This window comes from Cydia splendana, chromosome 16, assembly GCF_910591565.1.
Source record: "Cydia splendana chromosome 16, ilCydSple1.2, whole genome shotgun sequence".
Classification (NCBI taxonomy): Eukaryota; Metazoa; Arthropoda; class Insecta; order Lepidoptera; family Tortricidae; genus Cydia; species Cydia splendana.
In genome coordinates, this window is record NC_085975.1 from 7,137,723 (window position 1) to 7,163,504 (window position 25,782).

The following is a 25,782-nucleotide window of genomic DNA, read 5'->3' on the forward strand; positions in this document are numbered from 1 at the left end:
GATCACTAACGCGGCTCGATCAATTCTGCTTTAGGAGCCTCCCCGCTCCCGCCTTTAAGTCAAGTAGGCAAACCTGCTCGACCGGTCTACCAACATAACAACAAAACTGCCAACTCGTGCCTACGTTCACTCAAGAGAAACCTCTTGACGTTCCAAAGCCTTCTACCTGTCATCTTAGTTCAACAACACGCCAATAGATGGCGCCACTCTTTACGCTACTCTATTATTCCGTTACAACCAAGTAATACGTAGCCAAACATTGCTAATCGACTTTCTACAGGCGTCTAAAACTGAACTATAACGCTGCAATACGTCCTTCTGGAGTCACGCTCCGACAAATCAATCAATTTTATTTTGCTCTAGTATGGTGCAAACTGAGTCATGTTACACATGACGTGATATAATTATGTCACCCGAGGGGTTACATTATGTATATCAAGTTTAAACTAATTGAAAGATCAGAAACAAGTCTAATATGGTTGGTTTGGTTTATTATTGATGTGAAATAAAAAAAGAGTATTTTAAAGAACTAACCTAACCAACAATATATTTAATGGTTCACCTGAGCGTTCGTCTCGCCTGCGCTGCGTTTAGTAAGCGAATGGAATGACACATCTGTACTTCGCTATGCTCCTTGGAGCAGAAAGTCTGAACTCAGCGGCGCTACCCAGTCAGTTACGATCTCGTATGTAAATGTAGACGTCTTATTGGAGTTGGACTTTGCGGCTAGTGCACGCGGAGGGCTTAGTCGTCTCCTAGTATTCAAATATTTTGTCCAACGGAATCAGGTTCGGAAGGAGGAATCCAGAGGTCGCTCAAACAAAACATGAATAGGTAGGTATATTCGTAAATAGTAAAAACAATTTTGTACTAAATATAAATGTACCAAATCACAGATTTTTTAGGTAACTATTCCTTTCTTCAGTAATTAATCATGTAATGAAAGTGATCACGAACATTTCTAATTTTTGATATACATTACGGTAGTCCCAAAGAGGAAATTGGATTTGAAGTGGCAGACATTAGGCAAAACGTTGTAGGGTAAAATGTGGGTGAATGAGTGATAACAAACATGCGTGCGCTGATGGAAATGTCTGCTCTTGGAATAAGGGTAATTGTTTTTGCTAAGGTATTATAGCTTTTTACATTTTTTTTCTACTTATAGCTAGAAGTTTTAAATGAGTATTTGCATATTTTTCAGAAACTTCCTTTTTTATGTACGTCGGATACATGACCATTCACTCCGGCCGTTTTTGTCTCTCGATTATACCAGAGTAACATCAATAAGTAGTCACCCGAAGAGAGATCCTTTTCTACAAATGTATTATTGTAAATTTCCTAAGACGATTGTCAGCCAATAACAATGTTGTCAGCGAAATGCAGGCGAAAATCCTACAAAACGTTACCCAAAATTCGAATGAATCCCCTTTCCCATAAACTTTGCAAATAGCCTCTTTAATAAAGTTAGGGCGACGCATTACTCCCAGAAACAACTCAAGTTCGACAACAATGGACCATTAGGCAAAGGAGCTGGTGAACTTATTTACAGCACCTACCGGCCAACTTCTTAGCCTTCGTTTATTCACTCTTTTGTTCTTAGTGAATCTTCTCGGTTCTCCTTTCACAAGCTACATTTAATACCTATTCTGGGTTTATATTAAGCTAACAGAGTGCACAGCGGTTATGGGGCTATTCATAAATTACGTCATTTCAAATTAGGGGGGGGGGGGGTCTGGACATCGGATGACGGTAGCATGAAGTAGGAGTAAATGGGTCATTTGAAGCATGATTTTTGGATGATTATAGGGGGGGGGGGTCAAAAATCGTCTAAAATCGATGACGTAATTTATGGACAGCCCCTATGGAAAATTGTTGCATAAAATAAAAGTATTGAAAATCTCGAACCTACAAGACGTTACTATGCGGTAGAATAAGAATGTAATAAATTTAATTTATGGTCGAGATAGACCAAGCATTGGACTCGTAAACAAGACCACCGAATCCCTAAAAATTCATTTTTTTTAAAGTTGACTACTTAGTAATTTTTCTAATTGTATAAGGAATGTTGTAATATACGCCCAGCATGGATATAGTTACTCGTAATGCGTTTGACTACGTGACAGCTCAGCGTGATAAATAATACAATTAAAATAATTTATTTGTATATAGGCGTATTGTCAAAGTAAATTTTGTAGTCACAGTAAATTTACTGCCATCGTTCGACACAGGATTATTTAAAACATTTAGAACGCCATTTGACTTTGACCTTTGTTCTTTCACTGACACGAATATAGGCCAAAGGTGGCATCATCTTTTCGAACATACATTTTTGTTGATTTTCAGAGGCATGTTTTTTCTTAGACTTTATTTATCTTTGATAATACTGATAAGTATTACTAATGAGTGACAATGTATGTTTCCGTCAATGGCGCAGTAATAAAAAAAGTGATGTTTACTCGTATTTTATCACATGGAGAACACCATCCAACATACGCTTGCCGTCCATGACCACTTTTCCGGAGAACACCATCCAACATACGCTTGCAGTCCATGAGCACTTTTCCGTAAGTGCCCATTTTAGCAGCATTTTGACAAACATTATTTTAACTAAGAAGATATAATAAAAAAATGGTAGCTAATATTCACCGCAACTGTTTCGAGTGCTTTTATCATGACTTCAGTTTTTTAGAAATTATGCCAAGTTTTTGTTTTCTATTTACGTAACTTTTTTTACCCACAGCCCGAGGTAGCCTCTCCAAAATAAATTAGGTCAATTATTATAGACAGGTGCGGCCGGCGCGGGCCGCGTTTATTTTTGCCCGGCTGCAGGGCTGCGTTGCCCCTTGTTATGATATAAAGTTGGGCAAAATTTAAGCCTTTGTTTACTGCCAGCTGAAACTTGTAGCTATATTAAATTCTTCAGCCAGAAATGTTTAGTTGAGGATTTTATTTTACTAAAGTTGCTTTATGTTTTTGAGTGCACTTGCATTTTATGATTGGGGTATTTTTCGGGGCTGGTCAACGCATAGGAACTAAAATATCACTTCAGAATATAATCGTGTTTTTTTATTATTATTAATATCGGCTAAATCTATAATTATTATAATATTGTTTATTTCGTATCGCCAAAGATTATACAATGCTAAATATCGCATAATGTTGCAAGCCGATAAATAAAGTCCGTATAAATTAACCTTGTACCGACTTAAATAGGACAGAGTTGTCTTCATTATAGGTAAACGATATATTTTCAAAGAATTTTCACGTTAATGATGAGATAGATACTTACACTTTGCTATTGCAATTGCCTTGCAGAATTAGTTTGGTCCGACTCTATAAACTTTATCAAGATTGCTCTTACACTTTATAAATAGGTACCTACACGAAATTGATAAGGTGAGTTTTATATTTTACAAATGGAATGTCGATAAGAAATTATATTAAATTTAAATAAGTTATGATATTGAATTTATATGAAAAAGAATATTTCAGAAGCCCTACCTGTATTAAGTAATTTGATTAAGAAGTCCTTGGTTGGAGGATAATGACTCTTTGTGATTAAATATTAGAAATTTTGATGAATTTGTTTCTCTCCAATTTCTCTTTATAGATATTTTTCAATTCCTTTTTTTAAAAGACATTTTAATACGTCGTTTAACTATCGCAATATGTTTCTTATATCACTTAAAACGTGACAAATTAAAAGAAACCGTCAACCGGGACATATTTCATGCAAAAAGGGGAGATTGCGTCAGGGAGAGGGGAGAGGACGCTAGTGTGCGTAAAGCACCATACTCAAAGGTATCATACTATATTCATAGCTGGCTTTAATTTTTTTTCCAAAAAACACAATTTGAACGTTTCAACGATACTAAGTACCGAATAGTTAATGAAAAGAACAATGTAGTCCTGAAGAGCTTTATAAAGTTCAGAAATACAAGAGTAAGCTTACTTACTGAACAAAACCAATAATTTTTTCAATTTCTCTTTTTTAGTAAGTATATAAATCAACTTGTATTTTATTTGTTCCCTCCCGCAGTTAACGAGATATATTGGCCTTTGTGTGGAACACATTATCATCTACCTGTTCCTTGAGTACAGGTGTGGACATAAAGGTACAAGTACCTCCCCCCTCCCTCAACTAATTCTCGGGAACTAGCCAGTTATTTTTCAGGTGATTTGAAAGAAAGAAAGATAGAAAGAAAGAAAATACATTTATTTAAGTCAAACAAAACCAGTTAAATTAATAACAAGACATAGATCAGATGGACGTTAAAAAGGACCCCCACTCAACAAATAAAATTAGTTATCGTGCGTCTTGCTCGCACCAATAGGTACACGGACAAGTACGACCGAAATGCACGATAGTTGAATGACATCATTTAGAGACGTCATTCTGATGTCAGTATACGTTCGAATTGGCCTGTTAGCCAGTATTTCTCTGAGACTATAGGTGACAGTCCATTTCCAACCGCAGCTGCACTACTGTCAATTTTACTATGGAAATTGCCAGTAACAGCGACGCGTTCAGTACCAGTAGTGCAGCTGCGGTCAGAAATGGAATGTTACCCTATCGAGGGATTGTCTTGTCGTCGGAGGTAATTTTAAAACTTAATTGTACCATTAAGTCCGTTTAAGTAAATAATAATGTGCTAAAATGATATACAAATTAATATTTTCACACAGTATATCATTAAAAGCCGAGTTTCACAATTCAGCAAAAAATAAAGGTTGGAATCGGCTAATTAATCGCTAGTGCCAGGTGGCGTTAATGGTCCGCAGATTTTCACCCCTTTTCATTTTAATTTACGTAGTATGTATAACTATTTATAGCAATGTTCACTTCAATTGCATGTTAATTTGCAACTAGAGTTAGACCAAGAAAAGTCTGCAGCGATTTTGATAGCCCACGCAGTGCAACTGTTATTTATAAGTCATAATTTCATAGAACTTTGACGTTTAAAATAACACTTGCACTACATGTAATAGAAAAAAACTCGTTAATAGAGACTACGAATGTAATAGGAAAATATCGTCAGGTGACAAGCAAAACTTCACTAATTACTAAAAAATAATTAAACAAAACTCAACCATATTTGAGTAGGTACTAATATAGTTCATTATGACTATAACCTTGCGGTGCGCGGTGGTAATTAGTAAGTTTTGCTTGTCACCTGACGATATATTGTATAACAAAAACTTATTTGCCTATGCATTATTAACTCACATCACAAATACTGATACTACTAATAGTCACAAACCGCATTCAGTATACGTTATGTATATTCCTCAACCCATTCTTATTATTATTATATCTGGGGATCGGCTTTAATGGGGAGGACGTGGCCCGAATAGCCTGTCGTCGAGACCAGAGACAGGGACTTACTGCACTAATGACCCGTTTCTGGAACTATCATAGACTATTGTCTAGTAATCCCTGCACATATTTCGTGAGGTCAACATTGCTATGCGGTAGTGTGCTATTACAGTGTGATAATTATATAGTGAATGCAAAACCACCACTTCAAGTTATTAGTTTATTTTTGTACAGTCGACGTCAAAGATATGTTTACATTTTTCGCCTTATTACAAAGGCGTAAGGTCCAAAAGTGTAAACATATCTTTGGCGTCGATTGTACCTTATTCATAAAACTTTACATGCCTCAATTGGTTAATTTATGTTTTATGCTTTTCTTATAAATAAATAAGTTAAAATAACAGACTAAGACAAACGGTTAATAGCAATAATTAAAGCTGATTTACGAATAACGCCATATATGTAAGTTAGACCAAGTTAGAATGGCTGTTACTGCTAAAGCAGTCACTGTACGCTACAGGTGCTCACTTACGACCAATAATCGAGAAAATAAGACCGTAGATATTAGTATGTGTAAGTCGCAAACACCGGCCGACCGACCCCACACGCCTTCTTACAATTATGTTCCATGTAGTATGAGTGATCTGTGCGATATACCTTATTTACTTATATGTTAAAATCTGCCCATTCATTTGATCACTTGGGTAAAACAGGGATATACTCGTACATTCATACTCATGATATGACAATATTACCTTGTCTTCATAGTTAAACGGGAAAAAGGTGATACCTATTCCGGTATCTGTCCTACGCGTAGCTCTCTAGGATTCATCGGCAGTACTGAAGAGGCCATTAAAGCTCCGGCCACGGAGCGCTGCAACGTGAGTTGATTACTCTCACGCCACAAAGGATGCACTGTTTAGGCGGAAAACAGTTTAAGCCTCGACATCGGTTTGGGCGGTTTAAGTACAATATATATAAAGGTATAGTAGTTGTTTAATTGTGATATCATGGTCAATCGCTTGACGTTTTGTCGCTGCTGGTCAGACATCTGCATCTCTTTTAAATGAAATGTATCGAAAATGACCATTCAATTGTCAATATCTGATATAGGTATCTACATTACCCTCACTTTTTGGTGACTGACTTGTGCCACAATGTCAAGAACGCAACATACACAATATCAAAATAACCTTATTTTATGTATATGGGCTGTCTCATTTACTTTATATTAGCAAGCTTGACTTATATGCCAAGATCATGACCATGACATATCATTGATGTTTTGCATGTGGCGTATTTATGGCATTTCCAAAAAACTATATTAGGTACAAACTAGAATTGTTGTTAAGTTATATTCAATTCAGAAGACAGTTCGTTTGAAAGTTTCACAGTGCAATCGTACATGTCATAAAATACTGCTGTTCATTCTTACAATCAAGTTAAAAGTATATTAATATATTTGTGACACACGCCGGTAATTTGTCGAGCGACGGCGCTTCACGGCTGGCCGCGCGCGGGTAGGTGGCCGTTCACAAAATCATGGCTGCGTTGTTACAGACCAGGATTCCTGGGCTACAGGATAATATGATACACATATTACCAATAAACAAATTGTGATGGGAGGCTCACCACCAATCCGGATTCGCCCCACGTTGGGCGCCAGTTTACATAAACGACGACATAAAAAAGCAGCATGAATCTGTTAATGTCGATGCTTGGTTGATGGCGAGTTGGATGATATCTCAATATCTGTTTACTGATATTACAAGCTATTGCTGGTAGCTAAAGATAGAAACAAATGGAGAAGCCTATAAATTTCCCCAAAGCCACCCAAATATCCACAGCATCATCAGATCCATAGGAGATAACCACTGATAAAATAATCACTAGCCCTTATTCATCTACGCCACTTCATCCTAAGTTTTTCCCATTCATTGCCAACAACCCTCAAAAGTTAATTCGTCTGATAGCAATTATTGCATTGCAGGGTGTCCAAACTGTTCATATACTTAACTTCTTATGCAAGTCTCAACTCCAGAACTCATTTACTCAAATGGTTGTCTGTTTTACAGCAGGAATCCCATTGCCACTGCATAATTACTTTCATCTTCTGTAAATTCAATAACTAGTTATCAAGTTATACTACGAGGTATCAAGTTATAGTAGATACTGAACTTGCAACGCCTGAAAACCAATTATGAATATGTCGGCGCGGCGCGGGGTGCCATCGATTGTTGATCCCCACGCTTTACGCACGTCTGTTTACATAACATGGCCATAACGTAACGTATGATCATATGCGTGTCATTATGTAAACTCAGTAGAAAATTCTTTTGTATAGGAGCTTTGTGATTTTTTCTTCCAGCAATCTTATGGCACGTTCGGTATTAGTTATGTTGCTAAGAGCTTAAACAATTGATTAAAAAGTATCTAAAAAGTAATTACCTACAGTTGAACAATATGATTTGAAGATTCTCTTTTTGTGCGAGTAGGTACATCGTTTAGGTATTTAAGATTAAAAAATATAATTGATTAGTGGCCCGTACAATATTTTTGGTCTATTACAATTTGATTCTGCATTTTATGTAGACAATTATTTATCCTTTAATCTTTTGTTACAGTAAACTAAATTCCTATAAACCCATGATCCAGGAAAAAAATGTGTTCAAACGGACACACGATAAACATTTCCAAGAAATGATCCTTAGGTTGTTAAGTTATAAATAAATAAATAAATATCAGGGGACATCTTACACAGATCAACCTAGCCCCAAACTAAGCAAAGCTTGAACTATGGCTGCTAGGCGACGATATACCTACATATTTACTAAGTAAGTTGTTTGTAAGATAATGGTTAATTACTTACTTCGTAAAGCATTTCCAGCCTATTGTAGTAGTAATGGCCGTCTGAAGCTGGAAGGCAGTACATCACGTGCGCGGCGGCGGCGTGGCAGCTGCCGGCTCGGCCTACTAAAGTGATATGCGCCTGCTGGATCATTTATTCAGCACTGTTCTAGAATAATTAATTTTGAGCTCCACTGAAAATACAGTATTATTGTCGTGTGGTAATAACTAAAGTCATCTTTCATCATGTCATCATCAAGGCATCTTTGGCTAAACGAGACACGTGCCAGGAGAATATTACCTGTCCTAAAAAAATACAGACCTTCTGATATGATGTACGCCGTGGGGCGAGTGTCTTTATTTTTCTTCGGACACGTTACCAACAAAATATTTTTGTGAATAATGGTATTGATATTGATACCTTTCAATACATTATCTATGATAATAATCGAAATCGTATTTTTTAGTTAAAAGCACTTATACAGGGTGATTTCGGGGTCGTGGAGCAAGAGAGCCAGACATCATACAGAATCCAAAGATGAGCCTAATGATGTTGTTAATTATTGTTTATCACCAATAATGATGATTATTTTCCAGATGACAAGTAGGAAAAAACATTTTTGCATACAATTTGGTGACCCTACTCCATGTGACGTCTTGTCGCTTTCCATACAGCGTATGTCAAAAGTCATAGGGTGACCATAATTACTTAGTATAACATTAATTTTACTTTAAAAATAAGAATAATTCAAGTAATTATCTTTTAATCAAATACTACCATATGATAAAGTGGATCATTTACAGAGTCAGAAAAAGTGGTTCTGGATCACGACCCCGAAATCAGCCTGTATAGTTGATAGGTTTTCAGAGCGATCAGGTATTACTTAATAAGTACCTACTGCTTATTTTGATTATTGCGGATATGATACCTATTTTTCACAAAAAGCAATATATCCTTAGTTCAATTATTTTCTGCTAAGTCATGATAAGTGCAGAATCATACATTTTTATGAAGCAAAATGATAACATTAATAAATTGAAAATAAAGACATCAAGGACATAATAGCTATTTTAAAATATCAAACTTGATTCTTTATAAGCTTCAGCAGAAAGTTCCTTAAATGCCATTGCAACTAATCTAATAAAACCGATCAATACAGCAAAAACGTTTAATATCGCTTTATTGAGCCGCTGAAATAGTGGACGTTATATTATTGAGTCGGTAAAATAGTGGGCGATCTAAAAATGCGTGGGCCGCGGAATGCAGCCAGCGACGCAATATCACGCTGATGACATTCTGAGCACACCTCCGTGACCTATTTGTCTTTGTCCGTCGCCGGAGGATATTTGCCGGATAAACCTGTGTTTGTACGCCGGGAATTATATATTCGTAGCTGTATATGCGTGGCAATGTCGAAAATTGAAAATATGAAGTTGATAAGCGAAACCGAATCGTAGTGTCCGTACGTGTGATACATATATTAAACGACTTAACAACATTTGAAAAGTTAAATTGTGATAGACCGATTGGGGAATTTGATTGAGTTGGGTATGTACATGTGTAACTTTAGTCTGGATTTCTACTGTAGTAGGTGGTCAAGTTTTTCTTATAACTGTTCATCATACAAAAAGCTCCTTACTAACTAAATAATTAAAACTTCCTTTACCAAAAATCTGCGAAATTGAAGCTTAAACTTTCTAAATTTCGTCAACACCCTGCCACTAGGACTAAAAAAATACGGGTTTTTATACGTTGCCTCGCCACTTTTCAGGCACGTAAACTTTTCGTAAACTCGCTTTAAGCGACTGTTTCGGTAATACCGCTTAGTCCCGGCTCATAAAAGTTTACAAGCATTACTAGTACTAGGAACACTGTGTTTGTCCAGTAACCGATACTGTGTATTCGACAACTATCGGGTTTCATCGTTTCCTGAAATTAACGAAGTTAATACTCACTCTTTGGGAAGTTAATTAAACATGGTAACTAAATTAGTGATGGGTCAAATCGAAAAATTCTCAAACCGAATAAGTCGACTCCGATTTAAACCCAAATCGGTTTGCAAACCGATTTGGCCAAGTCGATTTAACTTCTATTTTTTAATTATCAGTAGTTCAAACTGCTCCGTAGTCGCTTGGTTTTGAGTTGAAGAAATCGAATTGTAAATTTTACGGTTTGTTCGACCCTTAGAATTCTTAGAATAACACGACAGCAAAAACTTTTGACTTAAAACTTTTGTAATATTTTTTTACTTTCCGTTGCGCGGTAGATCAAAATGTCATTAATTGCTAAAGATAAAACGGGAAAGCACTATACGAGCAAGCTGGAAAGAGCGTGCGGTCTCGTGCGATTCCGTGAGTCATTGCCGCGAATTCGTTCAGTTAGCAAATCGACGCGGCGCAAAACTGGCAAACCGATCCAAGTAAACCGCCAAATCGATCTCTTTAAGCCTATGCGAAATTGAACCTTACTACTTGAACCATAAGTTTCATTTTACTTTACCTGTAGATACCAAGTTTTGACTTGACTCGACTCAATAATGACGGCAAAGTGCATGCCAACATTTTTCTTCGTGGTTTGAAGTCGATTCGTGTACATTTTATGCCTCAATATGTCCGACGAAAGTGACGCAGCAACAAATCGGAAAGGGTGCGCTTAGAGCGGGTGAACGTATCTTAAGTCGATTTACGGAACACTCAAGTCGATTTAGTCGACTTCAGACCTAAATCGGTTTGAACCGATTTGTGAAGTCGAATCGTAACATCGCTAAACTAAATATATCCTATAATACTCGTATGTGTATGTCTAATCGGGATCATATATCGCATTCTGGATCTTGCATGTATAATAAGGTACCTATTTAGTAGTAACGAGTAATGAATAACATGAATCGACGATTAAAATTGTCATATTGTAATAATTTTGTGCAAGGATGCAATCCCATACAGTTTTAGACAAATTGTGACATCGCAAATATTAGCTAATATTAGTGTCTATTAAAATTTTATGAATTATAGAGTTTTTAACACGAATTACCCAAAAATACGCAATACATCGACGTTTCACTAAAGTATGATAATAGTCATCATATTACGAGCTGCCAACAAAACAATTCGAATTTATATCCATACTGTGGATAAGGAATCATCAGGGGCCCATTTCTCGAACGATACTAGACTATATTATTAGTACACGAATTGTCAAGTCGTATGGGTTACCATGGCAACCTTCGAGCAACACCGGCTTCCGACACATCGGAAGGGAGGGGCCCAAGCGATATCTCACCGTACAAATCTTTCTGCCATTTTTCGCGGGGGGAAAGGTGCACACAGTCGCACTTCTCACACACTTACATACAAAATCCAATCTGTAATGACGACACAAATACATAGAAAATGACACACGTCAAAGACAAATCTTGCAAACCTCGATCTCTTTTTGTGTACGGACAAGTGACAAGTGTCACAACACGCACACTAACACATTTTCGTTGAAGTATGTTATTGTATTCTGAGAGATGAGAAGTCGGATTTGTCGCTCGACCGATCCGCAATTTGTACTGAGCGAGCAAAATCGATAAATCCAACAATTACATGAGGCTAAAATATAATAATTGTGTTTGAATGTAATTAAACGTATGATATGTAAAAAAAATATTACATGTGAAATGTAACACTTTCTTTTTGTAAATTTGATATCCCCGACCTCTTTTTATAACAAAAAACCGAGCAAACAGGCATTTTTGTGCAGCAGTGTTCACGCGCGCGTCTGGACTCGGTCTAGTGAAAAATCCAAGTGCAACTAGTTTTATTACCCGCGCTAGATTAGATTGACGCGCTAATGTTGTACTTCGGCAGAGGGGAAATAGTGCGAATGCCGCCTCCCTTCCGTGTTGCTCGAAGATGGCAACACACTAATAATATTAGACTAATACCGTTCGAGAAATGGGTTCCAATTGCATACGTCACACAGGTCCTATTTATTTCCTACATAAACACACTAAACGCTCTGTAACTGAAATCCACGTTCGACTTCCCAATAATAAGTAGCCTTATACAGGCACAGTGAAGTGGCGCGGTCTAAATGCCCGCTATACTGCATTATGTTCGAGCAGCATTGTGCCGCCCTATTGTGCTGCCTTGGGAAACCAGAAGGGCGTAGACGCTTTCACTCCCGCGTGGACTTGAGTGTTTTAGTCCGAGGCTATTGTGCCGCTAATGAGCGATCGCCAACTTCACGCACCTTTTCAGTTTATAAGAGCTAGGGCTTTGCTGTGAGCTGCTTTATGGTGATAAAGTTATTTTTAATAAGACAGATTGATAAACCAAGAGCTGATTTAGACGGCGCGCGAACTCGTATGCGATTTTAGTACATTGAAGACTATTGGTTACATCCAATTCAGCCGACCAATCAAACACCGCAATGTAATGAAACTCGCATGCGAGTTCTCGCACCATGTAAATGGGCCTTAAGACGCCGTTGGGTAGAGACAGTAAAGGGGTCCACTGATTAACAGTCCGCCGGACGGTATCGGCCTGTCAGTTGTTCGGAACTGTCAAAATATTGTTCTAACTGACAGGCCGATACCGTCCGGCGGACTGTTAATCAGTGGGCCCCTTAACGACTGGTCGTTGTGGAGATCTTTGGTTGAGGCAAATATCCAGCAGTAGGAAGTATGATGATGACATTGATGACAAATGTTATGTATTTTATGCAGAAATCTGAAAATCTAAATCAAATATCATTTATTAATGTAAGCCTTGCGTGCCATACAAGTCTACTTAAAAACATTACTTTAGCGACACTACTTTGTTCTGTCATCTGTTTCGATGTAAAATTTGGCAGTAGTCACGCGTGCCTCAAACGTAATGGCATTTTCGTAGGTAGAACACATCTGACAATAAATTGCGTAATTATTTTGATTAAAAAAATATTGCTATAGACAATATAATATGAATTATGCATTAGGTCCTGTGTCAATAAACAGCCATACGCCAAGCCAATAATGTACTTTATTGACATCCTTCCAAATAAAACACACATCATGGCTTAGCAAAATATTAGTTAAAAATACATCCTCATATAAATCACATCGGCAATAGTCTTAAGCGTCGAACCCAATCAAGGTTGCGATTCCAAACACGGAAGAAGCATAAGCGAGTCTAGGCGATACGATAAGCCAATTCTAACTGACGTTTTAATATCAAAATGATGGTTTATTAGTATCATTCGCGCGTGCATTTAGCCCGTAAGTAATTGTTCGTGCATTACTTGCGGCAATCGAGACGCACGCACGAATTAAAAATATAAGTTTGAAGTGGCTTGTAGAACTCGTCAGAGACTATGACTCGCTCTCCTTCATGTAACTAATACAACCAGCATGGCTGCTTGCAGAAACAACATTCGTTCAGCAAATCTCGCAAATAAACAACCGCCGAACGAACGCTGACTCGAATTATGCAAATGTTTATGAGATACAATGACATTACGATGCGAGAGATGAACGAAAGCCATTCCCGGATATTGATAGTAAATGTGGTAACTTTTATTATTTCGCTTGAGTGTAATGGAGCGTGTTAACAGTTTGAATTTGCTGTGAAATATCGTCAAAGGATTTGTAAAGGATCTGTATTTTGCGAAGTAATAATCGAAGCGAATAAGCGAAGTTGGAATCTCGACACAATGCGAATTTTAATTCGTTTGTGGTGAGCGTTCCGACTGACCATCTAGCGACCTTCACCAAGGAGGAGTTTTGGCCGAAGGGTGTCAAGTTTCGGCGGTTCCGCGGCCGGCTCCCTGACACTGCGGGGTTGCGTAATGCATCGCAGCCATAATGTGATATGTAGTGTTTAGTTTTTAAAAGTTTAGTTATAAAATATATTTTTATATAATATGTATGCTAGTTTTAAGGTATTTATGTATGGGCCATTAGTTGCCTGAAATAAAGATTTTCATTTCATTTCATTTCATTTCAATAATGAAGAAAATGAAGTTTTATACAACATAACAGTTAAATTAAGCTTTTTTGTTTAAGAAGAGATTAAGACGATTGTATAATATTTTACCATTTTGTCTACAAGATGATTTTAAATCGGTGATCAGGCACATTTTTTTCTAACTCAGTAATTGATGTAGATCGCGTTGAAGACGTAATTACATGAAACAATCTTGTTTTTTTATCATAATTTTAATTTTGAAATAAATTTTATCCTAAAACCCTTGTCACTCTACTAATCGGTATCTATGAGTTATAGCCTCTTTACAAACTTAATGGCAATTGATAATTTATGAGTAATAACTTGTCATTGTCATATGCATAAACAAAGTCATAGATCCGTCAAATTTCCCGCCATATCGATGGCACTTGACGTATCGTAGTTACTTCATGTAGGATAACAATGTATTTAGTGGTTATTCGTTTTAATTATGTTTTAACTTTTAATTACATAATTAAACAATGAGATAATTGCGTGAGACCTAGCCTAATAAGTTTAATTTGGGCTAGATATTAATATTTTTCTACACCGAAAAAAATAATTTTCTACAATACTACCAGAACGTAAAGTAATTAAAAATATAGTTATACCTACTAAAATCCGGTAGTAATAACAAAAAATGTTGTATCGTGTAAAACTTGTTTTTTAAACATCACTGTTTAATTCTAGTTAAATGCAATTTAGTACTGCTTACAATTTCGTTGTATATGTAAAGATGCAAGTGTTGTAAATATTAAACGTTTGTCTCGTTTAATATATGCATCGTAACACTAACTATTGATATGTAAAAATAAAGATACGAGTGTACACGTTACAAGTTATTATGTTGTGGTTACTATAATGCATTGTAGTCTGAACGAATCAAACAGTTGTGCCAACACCACGGTGTATGCGCGGGTGGCGGGGGGCGGAGAAAGGAATTGCGCAATTCACAGAACGGCAGCCATTACGCCAGCGTCTTACGTTCCGGCCGGTCGATGTTTTATTTACGTAGATCCTGTCCATAATTTTATTGTAAACTAGTACAAGTGTATAGTATAAGTGCGTGTTGTTTGCGTGTTGCTGACACAGTGAAATGTGCGGGCTCCGATTAAGGAAAAGTCCTCCCGCACCGATGTGGATAAGGAGGGATTCAAACTGGTGGAAAGGAAACGCAAGGCGCGCAGGGCGCCTCGTAAAACTCTGTGTGGCACTGCGGAGCCGGTTAATTCTGGCCTACGAGTTGCGACACCGAGTAAGGCGCTCTACGTGTCTCGCCTGCATTACTCCGCCGGGGCCGACGAGGTGGTGGAGTACGTCCGCCGGAAGACTGGCTACACGCTGAGGGTGCACCAGCTACAGTCGCGTCACTATGTGCACTTCAGTTCATTTGTAGTGCGCGTGCCGCGGCCTCTGCAGGACACCATCGCAAGCGCGGACTTCTGGCCGAAGGGTGTGGTGTTTCGGCGGTTCCGGGGCAACCTGCCGAATCCTACGCCGAGTCGGACGACGCTACGGAGCCACGCTGTTACGTCGTCGCCCAAATCCAATGTTTAATTTGTATGTCATTTTTGTGTCTATTGTTTTCTTTGTGGAGACAAAATGTTTTTTTCTTTTGTAGTGTCACAGTGCCTTGGTTTTACTGTAATGCTGTGTTACTTATTTGATCAATAAAATAAAAAAAAGAAGTGTGTAAAACTTGTCTGTATTTACTAGAAGAGCAGTGTACTGGTTATATATTGTTCACGTAACCAGAACCCACTGTGCTGAAGGGACTTCTAAACGGGCCATATGTTCACTGCAATATGTGGCCGGCAACTATTAGTGTCCCTCTCTAACATGTGAGTAAGAGGACACCAATAGTTGCCGGCCACATATTGCAGTGAACATATGGCTCGCTTAGAAGCCCCATTAGCACAGTGCGTTCTGGTAACGTGAACAATATAAAACCAGTACACCGCACAAATCGTTCAGTTACATATACTGAATACCTTGTTATAACAACAGGACAGGAACGTATATGTTACTGTATTATTTAGTAACCATTAACAGACCGGCTAGTTGGGTTTACTAAAAGTCTTATACCCACTACTATACACTTCATAGAATTAACAAATTTAATTTAACAAGAATGGTCTGGTTATGTTTACAAAGTGTCCTGTCATCACATATACAACAAGACAATATAGTACAGCTAACCAGATTCTGGTTACCAGTACCAGGTTTTTTTTTCAGTGTACTCCTGATCACCGATTAAAAATCATCGTGTATACTGTAATACCTGCTACTGTAAGCCTACTGTTATTTTATTGGCGTCTGGCGCCTAATGGATGGCGCTTTACAGATAAAAAAAATATTAAGACTATTTTTGTAATTAAATTCAATGTTACTTATTATAAAATGTGCATCGCTTACGTCAAGTTGCCAACTGCAACTTGCAGTTTCGATGCCCGACATTGTATTGCTGTTAGTAACATAAATATTCGCCACATAACTTTTTGACGTGTGTTGACTACCAATACACAATTCATGCCAAATCAGAAGACAGCGACTGCAACATCGTAGCATCCGCTACAAATGGGTGCTACGCGGCCTACGACGTCTACGGCGTAGCCGTTTCCACTGTCATGCGATATTACGCACGGACGTGCTTGAGCAAGCTAATAATAGTATCATGCAGAGTATGAGTAGCATGTGGTGCGTAATTGTAGATCATGTTGAAACTGGATGTACAAACATTCCATAGCCGTATACCTACTTAAAATTAAAATTTATTGGTTAAATAGTTTTACTCTTCAATAGCTGTGAGTAACACTTTTTGTTATTTTGTTAATTCTGAGGAATAATGTGTAACCTTACTTTAAATCTTTAAGTCACTATTAGAAGTATAAGAACAAATTAAATTATTATCAGAAAATATATTAATCTGTTTTTATTCCAAGTAGAAACACTACTATATAAACTACGTATAAGCTGAAATAAATGTCATATACTAAGAAAAAGTGACCAAGGCTTGTGCTTTTGATATTACATATACATACGACCTTGAAGATCGCTCACGCTAATTGGTGCATGCGAAATAAAGTGAAGTCGTACTTCAATGTCGTATCAAAACCATCTCAAAACCATAACAAGTTTAAATCTGAATCGGACCCCTAAACTCCTATCTCCATCTCCACTAATTCTCAATATGGCAAATGTATACTCCAATCGCCGATACAAAGCTATGTACTGTAATCTCCAATACAAGACTGCATTTCCGCATGTCTGCAAACCTTCCGGTAGAACACGATCTGAGAATTGCCGCGACAACATGCTACATCTTCCGGTATCACAAATACATCGATTTTGAAATACTAGAACCGTAGGGGCCCACTGATTAACAGTTCGCCGGACGGTATCGGTCTGTCAGTTGTTCGGAACTGTCCAAATTTTGTTCTAACTGACAGGCCGATACCGTCCGGCGGACTTTTAATCAGTAGGCCCCTCAGAAAATGTTAATAGTACAGATGTAGTGCATAATTATTGTCCTTTTTCACGGAAACGTACGAACGTGTCTTGCTATTTCAGTCATCTCGGTACAAAAAGTACTGAGGTTGACTGAAGTAGCATGACAAATACGAACGTTTCCGAGAAAATACGATGGAAAATCATTATGTACTATGTACATCTATAATACGAAACGGTCCTGGAACTTTGGTTAACTCATATATTTATACCGCACTAGCTTTTGCATGCGATTTCGTCTGCGTGGGATATCGTATAAAATGATGAGACGAAAAGTTTCTCGGGTCAAAATTGGAACGACCACTAAATTTTCAAACTACTAGCAATCCTGAATTATACAAAAGAAAAAAATATATAATCTGCTGCCTACTCGAGTTATATTTTCGTCAATTATATGCCTCTTTTTGTTATACGAGTATGATCACGAAGTGGCCTTTTCTAAGAACTAAGAAGTTCTATATCCTATTTAGTCGTACACGGAGATACAGGCCGCTATGAGCCAGAGCTTTGACTCGCCGGGGTTGTATGAGTAGTACCTATGTGTAGTGATTGTGAGGATATGGTAATCTTGTTAAAACCATGAGTATGTCGAGATTACCATATACATACTTTGCCAGTGAATATTAGTCGAAAAACTCCAGTATTCTTCTCAAACTTTTTTCTAACATTAAAACTACTCGGAAAGCCGTGTACGCCACGGTGTGGGTACAATTAGGCAGACGACAGCCAGGAAACGACAGTCTTGCTCCGTTGTATAGCTGCACGGCACGGTGAAAGGAACACACCGCGTGCTTTTTGACGACGCTGTAAATGCTTCACCGAAGCAAAAATAGTTTCATGAGTTCAAATACCGTAATAAAGCTTCTGCAGTGAGTCTCAAGCAGTCAGGCACGTTAAATGTATTAAATGAATCACATTTTTCAAGTCTATAATCGCTCGACATCTTTTGTTCCTAACGAGGAGCTTCTACAGAAGCATTTTTTACCTACTATTTATTAGTTATAATAACTATCAATGTTAATAACCCTAATTCTAGTACACAATTAAGCCAGATATACACATACAGATATACAGAGGGCAGAAACGGCACCGCGGTTGTCGCGAAATTGAGCGGAAATCGAACGGCGACGCTGCGGCCTCCGCTAGCTATACCATCAGATAACAGTGCATCTGCCTATTATCGCGCGAGATTGGTTCCAATGGTACACTCGCCATCAAATATATTAGAGCGGCCGAGGTGCTCAAAATTATCTGAACACGCACTCTAGCGCCTTGACAATAGAGACGTGCTTAAATAGTTGTGAGCACCTTGGCCTCTCCGATATATCTTATGGCCGCTGTAACATTGACGCTTTTAAACAAAAATGACGCTTTCATACTTATATTGTGAAATATCTGGTTCAATTAATCAACTATTTATTACAGAATTTCAAAAATTATATTTAGGCATGTACGTACTTACACGAGAAATTGGGACGAGTGCCACCGTGGCACATATAATCCCTTCGGCCGCGTACGCAACCAGACTTTCGTAACCAGTTGCGATCGAATACTTTTTCGGTCTTGTACGTAACTGGTTGCGATCAAAAACTATTTTGTTCTTTTTCGTAACCAGTTACGAACGAACACTTTTCATTGTTGTACGAAACCTTTCGACCGTTGATAAACTATAAACTTGATAAAGTCAGCTAAGATTATATTTTATACACCTTGTTATACAGTATAAGTACTGTATCCGTTATATATTATAAGAATGAGCCATTACCACCACGAGTGACTGAATCTGGTAAATATATATACGGAGGTCGAATATTTAGAATCAAATTATGGCGGATAGGTAAATTATTAATACTTAATTATCAACTAAACATGCTCTTTCGATTGGGTTTCGATTGGGAAACATACTTCTACAACTCACATGTACATAATTGTATACCTCACTCGCTCTTGCACGATGCCAATACACACTGTCCCGACTATTCATGACGTACACGTATTGTTGCTATATGTAAGCTGTTTGTAGCGACATTATATCAGGGCTAAAAAAGAACTTGTCAGGCTATAGCTAATTTATGCTCAGCCCCTCGGGCATGTGCAAACATTTTGTTTGTAGTTTGTTTAGAATTATCAAACATCAAATCTAAAATGTGAATTAAATAGTAATATTATGCCAAAATTTTATACAATCAATGTAGGTTGTAATTAAAATTATAAATTATTTAATTAATTAATTTATGTTCAGCCCTTCTGGCATGTGCAAGCATTTCTTTTTTGTGAAAATCTATATAATTTATATGTGGGTAGTTTTGCGCATTGTATTTTTCTTGGAGGTAATTGTACTTTTGCCTCAGTCCACCCGTGACCATGAACGCTGTAAAGTGTTCGAAACGTCGGGATTTAATTTAAAGTTTAGTACACGCGATATAATCCGTTTCAGTTGTTTTATTTCATGAATAACAATCGCGGTAACCGAAGACAATATTATGTTATATTGAGTTTTGAAAAAACCTATAGCTAGACTAGCTAGATGGCCCAGACATTGGTTTCGTATAAGAACGAGAAGTGTTCGATCGTAACTGGTTACGGGTAAGACGGAATTAGTTTTTGATCGCAACTGGTTTCGTACAAGACCGAAAAAGTATTCGATCGCATCTGGTTACGAACCTCTGGTTGCGTACGCGGCCGAAGGGCATATACCCTTATGATGGCGTTAGCCATAGTCTAATAAAACATGGTCTTCCATTCCCAGAGTGACACGGGGCTACGTCACAACAACATGGCCGCTATATATAGCGCTATCGCATATTATCATATAGCGCTGTCGCATGATGACGTAAGCGCGTGTCAGTTAGGTGACCTAGAAAAGACGGGAATGGAGTACCAGGCGGAGTATATTATTATACCATGGCGTTAGCTGCGAAAGTTGAAGACGCCACTTTGGATCCGGCGTCAGCCAGAAGGGCGTGGGCACTTTTTCTTTAGTATTTATATTTGACAACTATGTTTATTTATGTTATGCTTATGTGTTTGTGTTGTTATAGACCGACCGCTTAAATGAGTCCTCGCCTGCGCGGTACGGGGGCGACGGGGTAGAATGACTAAGGGTGGAGGGGAAGGTGCGAGCGGCAGGCGTACGGTCTATAGTTTGTGTATTTAAAATATCTGGGACTCAAATTCCATTTTAAGTTTATCTAGTCTACTTATACCTGTTAATAATATCATTACTCATTACTTTTGCATTACAATGACATTACGACGCGAGTTTTAAGCATTAAACACAAGAGAGATGAGAAAGACGGGCTCGCCTGTTTGATAAAATTTTTTGACTCCTCAAACCCTCATTTGTGTCACATTTTTACGTCTTATTTTCCTCATTTTGAGATGTTTCATCTTTGACAAAGCAGCACGAATCTGTCCCTCAACAAATAATGGTTGGTAAATATTGAATGAATAAAGCGTCGAAACGTCGCTACTTTCAAGTTCTATTCTTAGTTTAAATTTTATCTGTGAAAACCGTCCTCAAAGGAGGAGGGGATGTCCGACTAGCGTTACGTACTAAAGTTAGGTATAAGAGACTCCTACGACATTCTCTTTTGTTATTTTGGTACGTTACCGTGGCGGATAGCTTTACTGAATACTTGGACTATCCATTTTACTAAATTTCATGCCCACATTTTTATCAAATACAACGTGTGGTATGTAAAAACAAAGAATCACTTTGTAATATGAAAACCTAATCGGAACATTACATAGGTATTAAATACATTAATTGTTGTAATTGAATACATGAATAATATAGGAAATTAAGTTAAATAAAAAAAAAGAAACAAGTTAAGTAATTTACTTTTTGTATTTATTAGGAAGATCGCACTTTTGTCGTACCTATATCGTGGCATACACCACGTTCACATTTTACATAGGTACTTCTTACTTTTACACGGTTGACAGCGCAAACATATACTTACACACAGATATTCTTATTGGTATTCGAATCTAGGAAAGTGTATACAACAGAGTATTATGCATACTCATAACGATTAAGTTTTGTAGACTGTACATAACATCCATAATCCCCAAGTCATTATTGGAGTTTGGAACCTTCTTGTATTCCATTTTAATTCAAAATTAGATTTGAATTAAATCCTTTCTAAAGGCTTCACGGCACGGCAGACCTCGAAGGAGATGGCGGCACGATCTTGACGTCTTTCGGAAAGATTGGCCTAATATTGCCATAGAAAGAGACCCGTGGAAGAAAGAGATAGGCTTTTGCACAGCAGTGGGACACAACAGGCTAACAAATAAAATATAAAGGCCTCAGGGAGTCAGGAGGACACTAAACAAGGTAACCATGAGTACTCATATTATGGTTGTGTTGTTGCAGCAGTGCGCGCGTCGCCGGAGCCGCGGCGGGTGCCGCCGCTGCAGGAGCCGCCGCGGCACGTGGAGTTCACCAACAACACCGGCGCCACGCTGACGTGCTCCACGAGAGGAGATTATGAGGTATGATCTTTTGCTAAGAAAGAAGAAAGAAAATAAATTTATTCAGGACGCTTACAGTATTGCTTAAAACGAATACAACACTTTTATTAGTATAAAACATAAACGTCACTATATAGGTCTCCCCTTAGCTTGATGTCAAGTTAGGGACCTTTCAGGTATCTTGACGCTGGTCTTTCGTGGAGACCTGTCCAAGAGATCGCGTCAGCACGTAAACTTAACTAACGTTGGTTAAACTAAATTGAGATCAGAAAAAAAATCACAAATAAATATTATTTCACTTTGACCTATTAAGTATATATAATGTATGACTTATTTAATAACATATTTGTAAGACTTAGAATTTATCACGTATTGCATTAAAGAGGCCGATTCCAACTTATATCGTGACATGAAAATTATATCTAAATGAAGTCAGGCGCCCGTGCGTCTCGCTCGCTGCAATACGTACGACCGCAATGCACGCGCGACTGACATCATTTTGATCTCACAGTGGGAGTTTGAATTGGCCTTTAGGCTTTGATCTAACGCAGGGGTTGCCAAACCACAGCTAGTCAATGACGCTTTTACCTACAATTTTCAATGTAGGTATCTCTGTAAATAAAACAGATAAAATAACAAACAAGACAAAACTTACGTACCTACGACACAGCGGTGGAAGAGTTACTTGTATTTCTAGTTCAAAGTTTTAGCTTACTTAAATACCTACGGATTCAACCAAACCAACCAACCAAATTAAAGCGGTTCCAGCCCTAATGTTGCGACTCTTTGCGTTGCAACGAAAGTTTGCGTTGATTAACCATGTTAGTTCGCCAATATCGACCCTCGGCCGCAATTGGATCAGCGATAGACCACAACTGCGCCTGTCCGGACTTACCATTAGTCTCATAAACGGAAAGTTTAATTTACGCTGCAATTGTGATAGTTAATCAGTTGTCGTTCAGAGCAATATTTTTCTCAAATCGCACTTTGGCCCGACATACTAAACGTGTTTTTATCCAAAGGTGCCAAATGATAAATTGACAGTGACACCGCTCAAGTCAACCCTGCAGCTACGTTGCAACAATAATACTGCTGCTGTCGCTATCCGAAGCATTATTTTGTAACGCCTGTTGACATCTGACATCCATGGTGATTTTATTATAGATACATTTTGCATCTGAATAGTTATCTTCTTTTCGTCTTACTAACGTCTTTTCATAATTTAAGTTACGAATGTAAATTTTTAACAAAGGGAAAAAATAAGTAGTTCACATGTCCGCGTTATGGATATGGACCATGGATGCTCGAATCAGGAATATCTTTGTACGGAAATGTTTAGTTTTGTTTTTATTTTGTCGGAAATGGGATATTTTTAAATATCATTCAAGTACCTACTATTAATGATATACCTCTAAAAATAGTAGGAAATGTCAGGTTGGTCACTTACCAAACTCTTTAAAAATTCGTATGACGCCGGTAATCTGTTATTGCTAAAAAGTACTTTTTAATAAAACAATCGGCATCGTCTATGGCTGTTATTAAAATATCTGAATACATTTACACTATTGTACACTTCGTTTATAATAAGCATCCTGATATATAAACCCCGGCTTTTAAGTTAATGTTGTCAACAAAATCCGAATAATAGCTTGACTCCCGCTGACTATATTAAGGGGAGATTTATCGCAGAAACGAATGACTAATGAAATAAGACACAATAACAAATTGAGACAGAAGAGGCTAAGCCGAATATTTCCTCGATTTGTCTCATTTCGTAATTCTTTCGAGGAATAAACACAATCTATTTTCGGCTTCTGCTGCCTCGACTATGCCTTTTTAGTTGCATATACTTTATTTGGGGGTCTCTATTGTTTCCCATAAAGTTTTAAGTCATAATGTATTGTTTGTCCGCATTTTCGTTAGTCATAATTTGGTTTTTCTCAAAAACATGTAACTTTTCAGGGTTGTCATTAAACAAACCTAACCTAACCTATTTATAGGATAACCTTACGAAAATCCTGAAAAGTTAATGTTTTCAGAATTATGACTAATGATAATCAGACAATCATTACATAATGACTTTCAATAATTATGTCAAACAAAGGGATCCGACTTTATTAAGCATAGAGCATGGTTACTTTTTCCAACTTTATAGTTCAAGGAGATAGGAGCTAGAGAAAGTATGAAGGATTCTAACGTCTCGGATCCCTCTCGATGTCAGTCGAGCGAGATGTCGCGGGCCAAATCTGCCACTTTATGTAACAATACACGGTGTTACAATTGAAAACACTTATCTACTTGGAAAGCGATGACACGCTTTACTACAGCTTTGTGGTTTGTTCAACACGTCTCTAGAGAAAACTCTTTTTCATTGTAGACAATTTATCTTTCACTACCTAGAGCAATGTAGTTTTTTTTATGAATTTATATTTGAATTATGTAAAGTCTTTTTACAAGTAACTGATAACATGAACAGCAGATGATATTCTTGCCTCACATAGGTATGTTTATAATACAGCAGTTTGGCTATACAAAATTTACTTCAGCATTCAGATGGACAGTGTGTTGAGGCTTTTATGATTTGGCATGGCACCGACTTCAAACATATCAGTTACTAGCGCGTATTAAAATATTTTATATTTTCCTTTTTGAAGTCGGTTTTCCTTATTCTTAGTTTTTCGTGATTGAATTTTTTTGGAATTCTCTAAATTCTAAGCACAAAAGACTCACAAGTAAACTTTAAATCAACTCCGACGTCGATAGCACCGCGGCCCCAAGCATATGTAAATAAATCGATGATGTTTTATTAAGGGTATAATGGAAGCGTAGAGGCGACATGAATTGTTACCGCGCCCTGCGCCAATCTGATTTAGTATTCAGAAACCCGCTCGCCCAACTCAAATATAAATAAAGTTTTTCCATTCGACGGAGTTGTACTGAAAGTTTACGGTCGCGCCGACCTACAGGGAAATAAGGATGTCTATGCACGCCAAGACCGCTTGTTCTCTATTCTCATTAATACAGGCCGCAATACCCGAAACCCGCAACCTTCAATCAGGGGGGTTACACATAAGATACTAATGTTACACACATAAAACAAATTTTACTTTTATTACTGATCAGAACGTGTTGTCTTACCGATTTTTCAAATTTTTCGATGTGTTTTTCATCGAATATTCATACGATTTCGGAATTTTTCATTCAATATAATAAAAACCAAAACATTTGTGTTCGACAATGGTTAACGAAGTCGAAATGAACAGTCTCTTTCCAAAGGCCGATATGGAGTATTTATCGCCGGGTACCGTACCTCTTTATCTCGATTATTTGGATACGACACTGCTGGCGTCTCCGATATTTATTGTTTTGGATATTAATTGTGTTGACGAGCCATTCTGCTAAGTGCTTCGTGAGAAATATTACTTGACGTTCCATCGGTAAATGGATATTGCATTTTATCATTTGTCAGTCACTTTATTGCTCGTTTGTATATAGAATATAATATCCAACGTTATTAAATCCAATAAAACTTCACTAAAATCCCACTTTTTCATTTACACACTAGTTATACTTTGATTCAAAAGAGCTTGCGCTGGACTAGGCGTACTGTAATTTTTACTGGACTGTCGAGATGCTCGTACAAAATCCGTGCTAGTTTT

The 25,782-nt window shown here is 37.6% G+C and overlaps 1 protein-coding gene across 1 annotated transcript in view; it reads left to right on the forward strand.

Annotated features, from left to right (window-relative positions):
* Positions 1–25,782, forward strand: part of LOC134798209 (cell adhesion molecule Dscam2) — a 249,341-nt gene that overhangs the window by 122,581 nt on the left and 100,978 nt on the right. Inside the window, exon 3 of the mRNA XM_063770574.1 lies at positions 22,026–22,144. Coding sequence (XP_063626644.1) covers positions 22,026–22,144 — 119 coding nt within the window. The remainder of the gene's footprint in view (positions 1–22,025; positions 22,145–25,782) is intronic.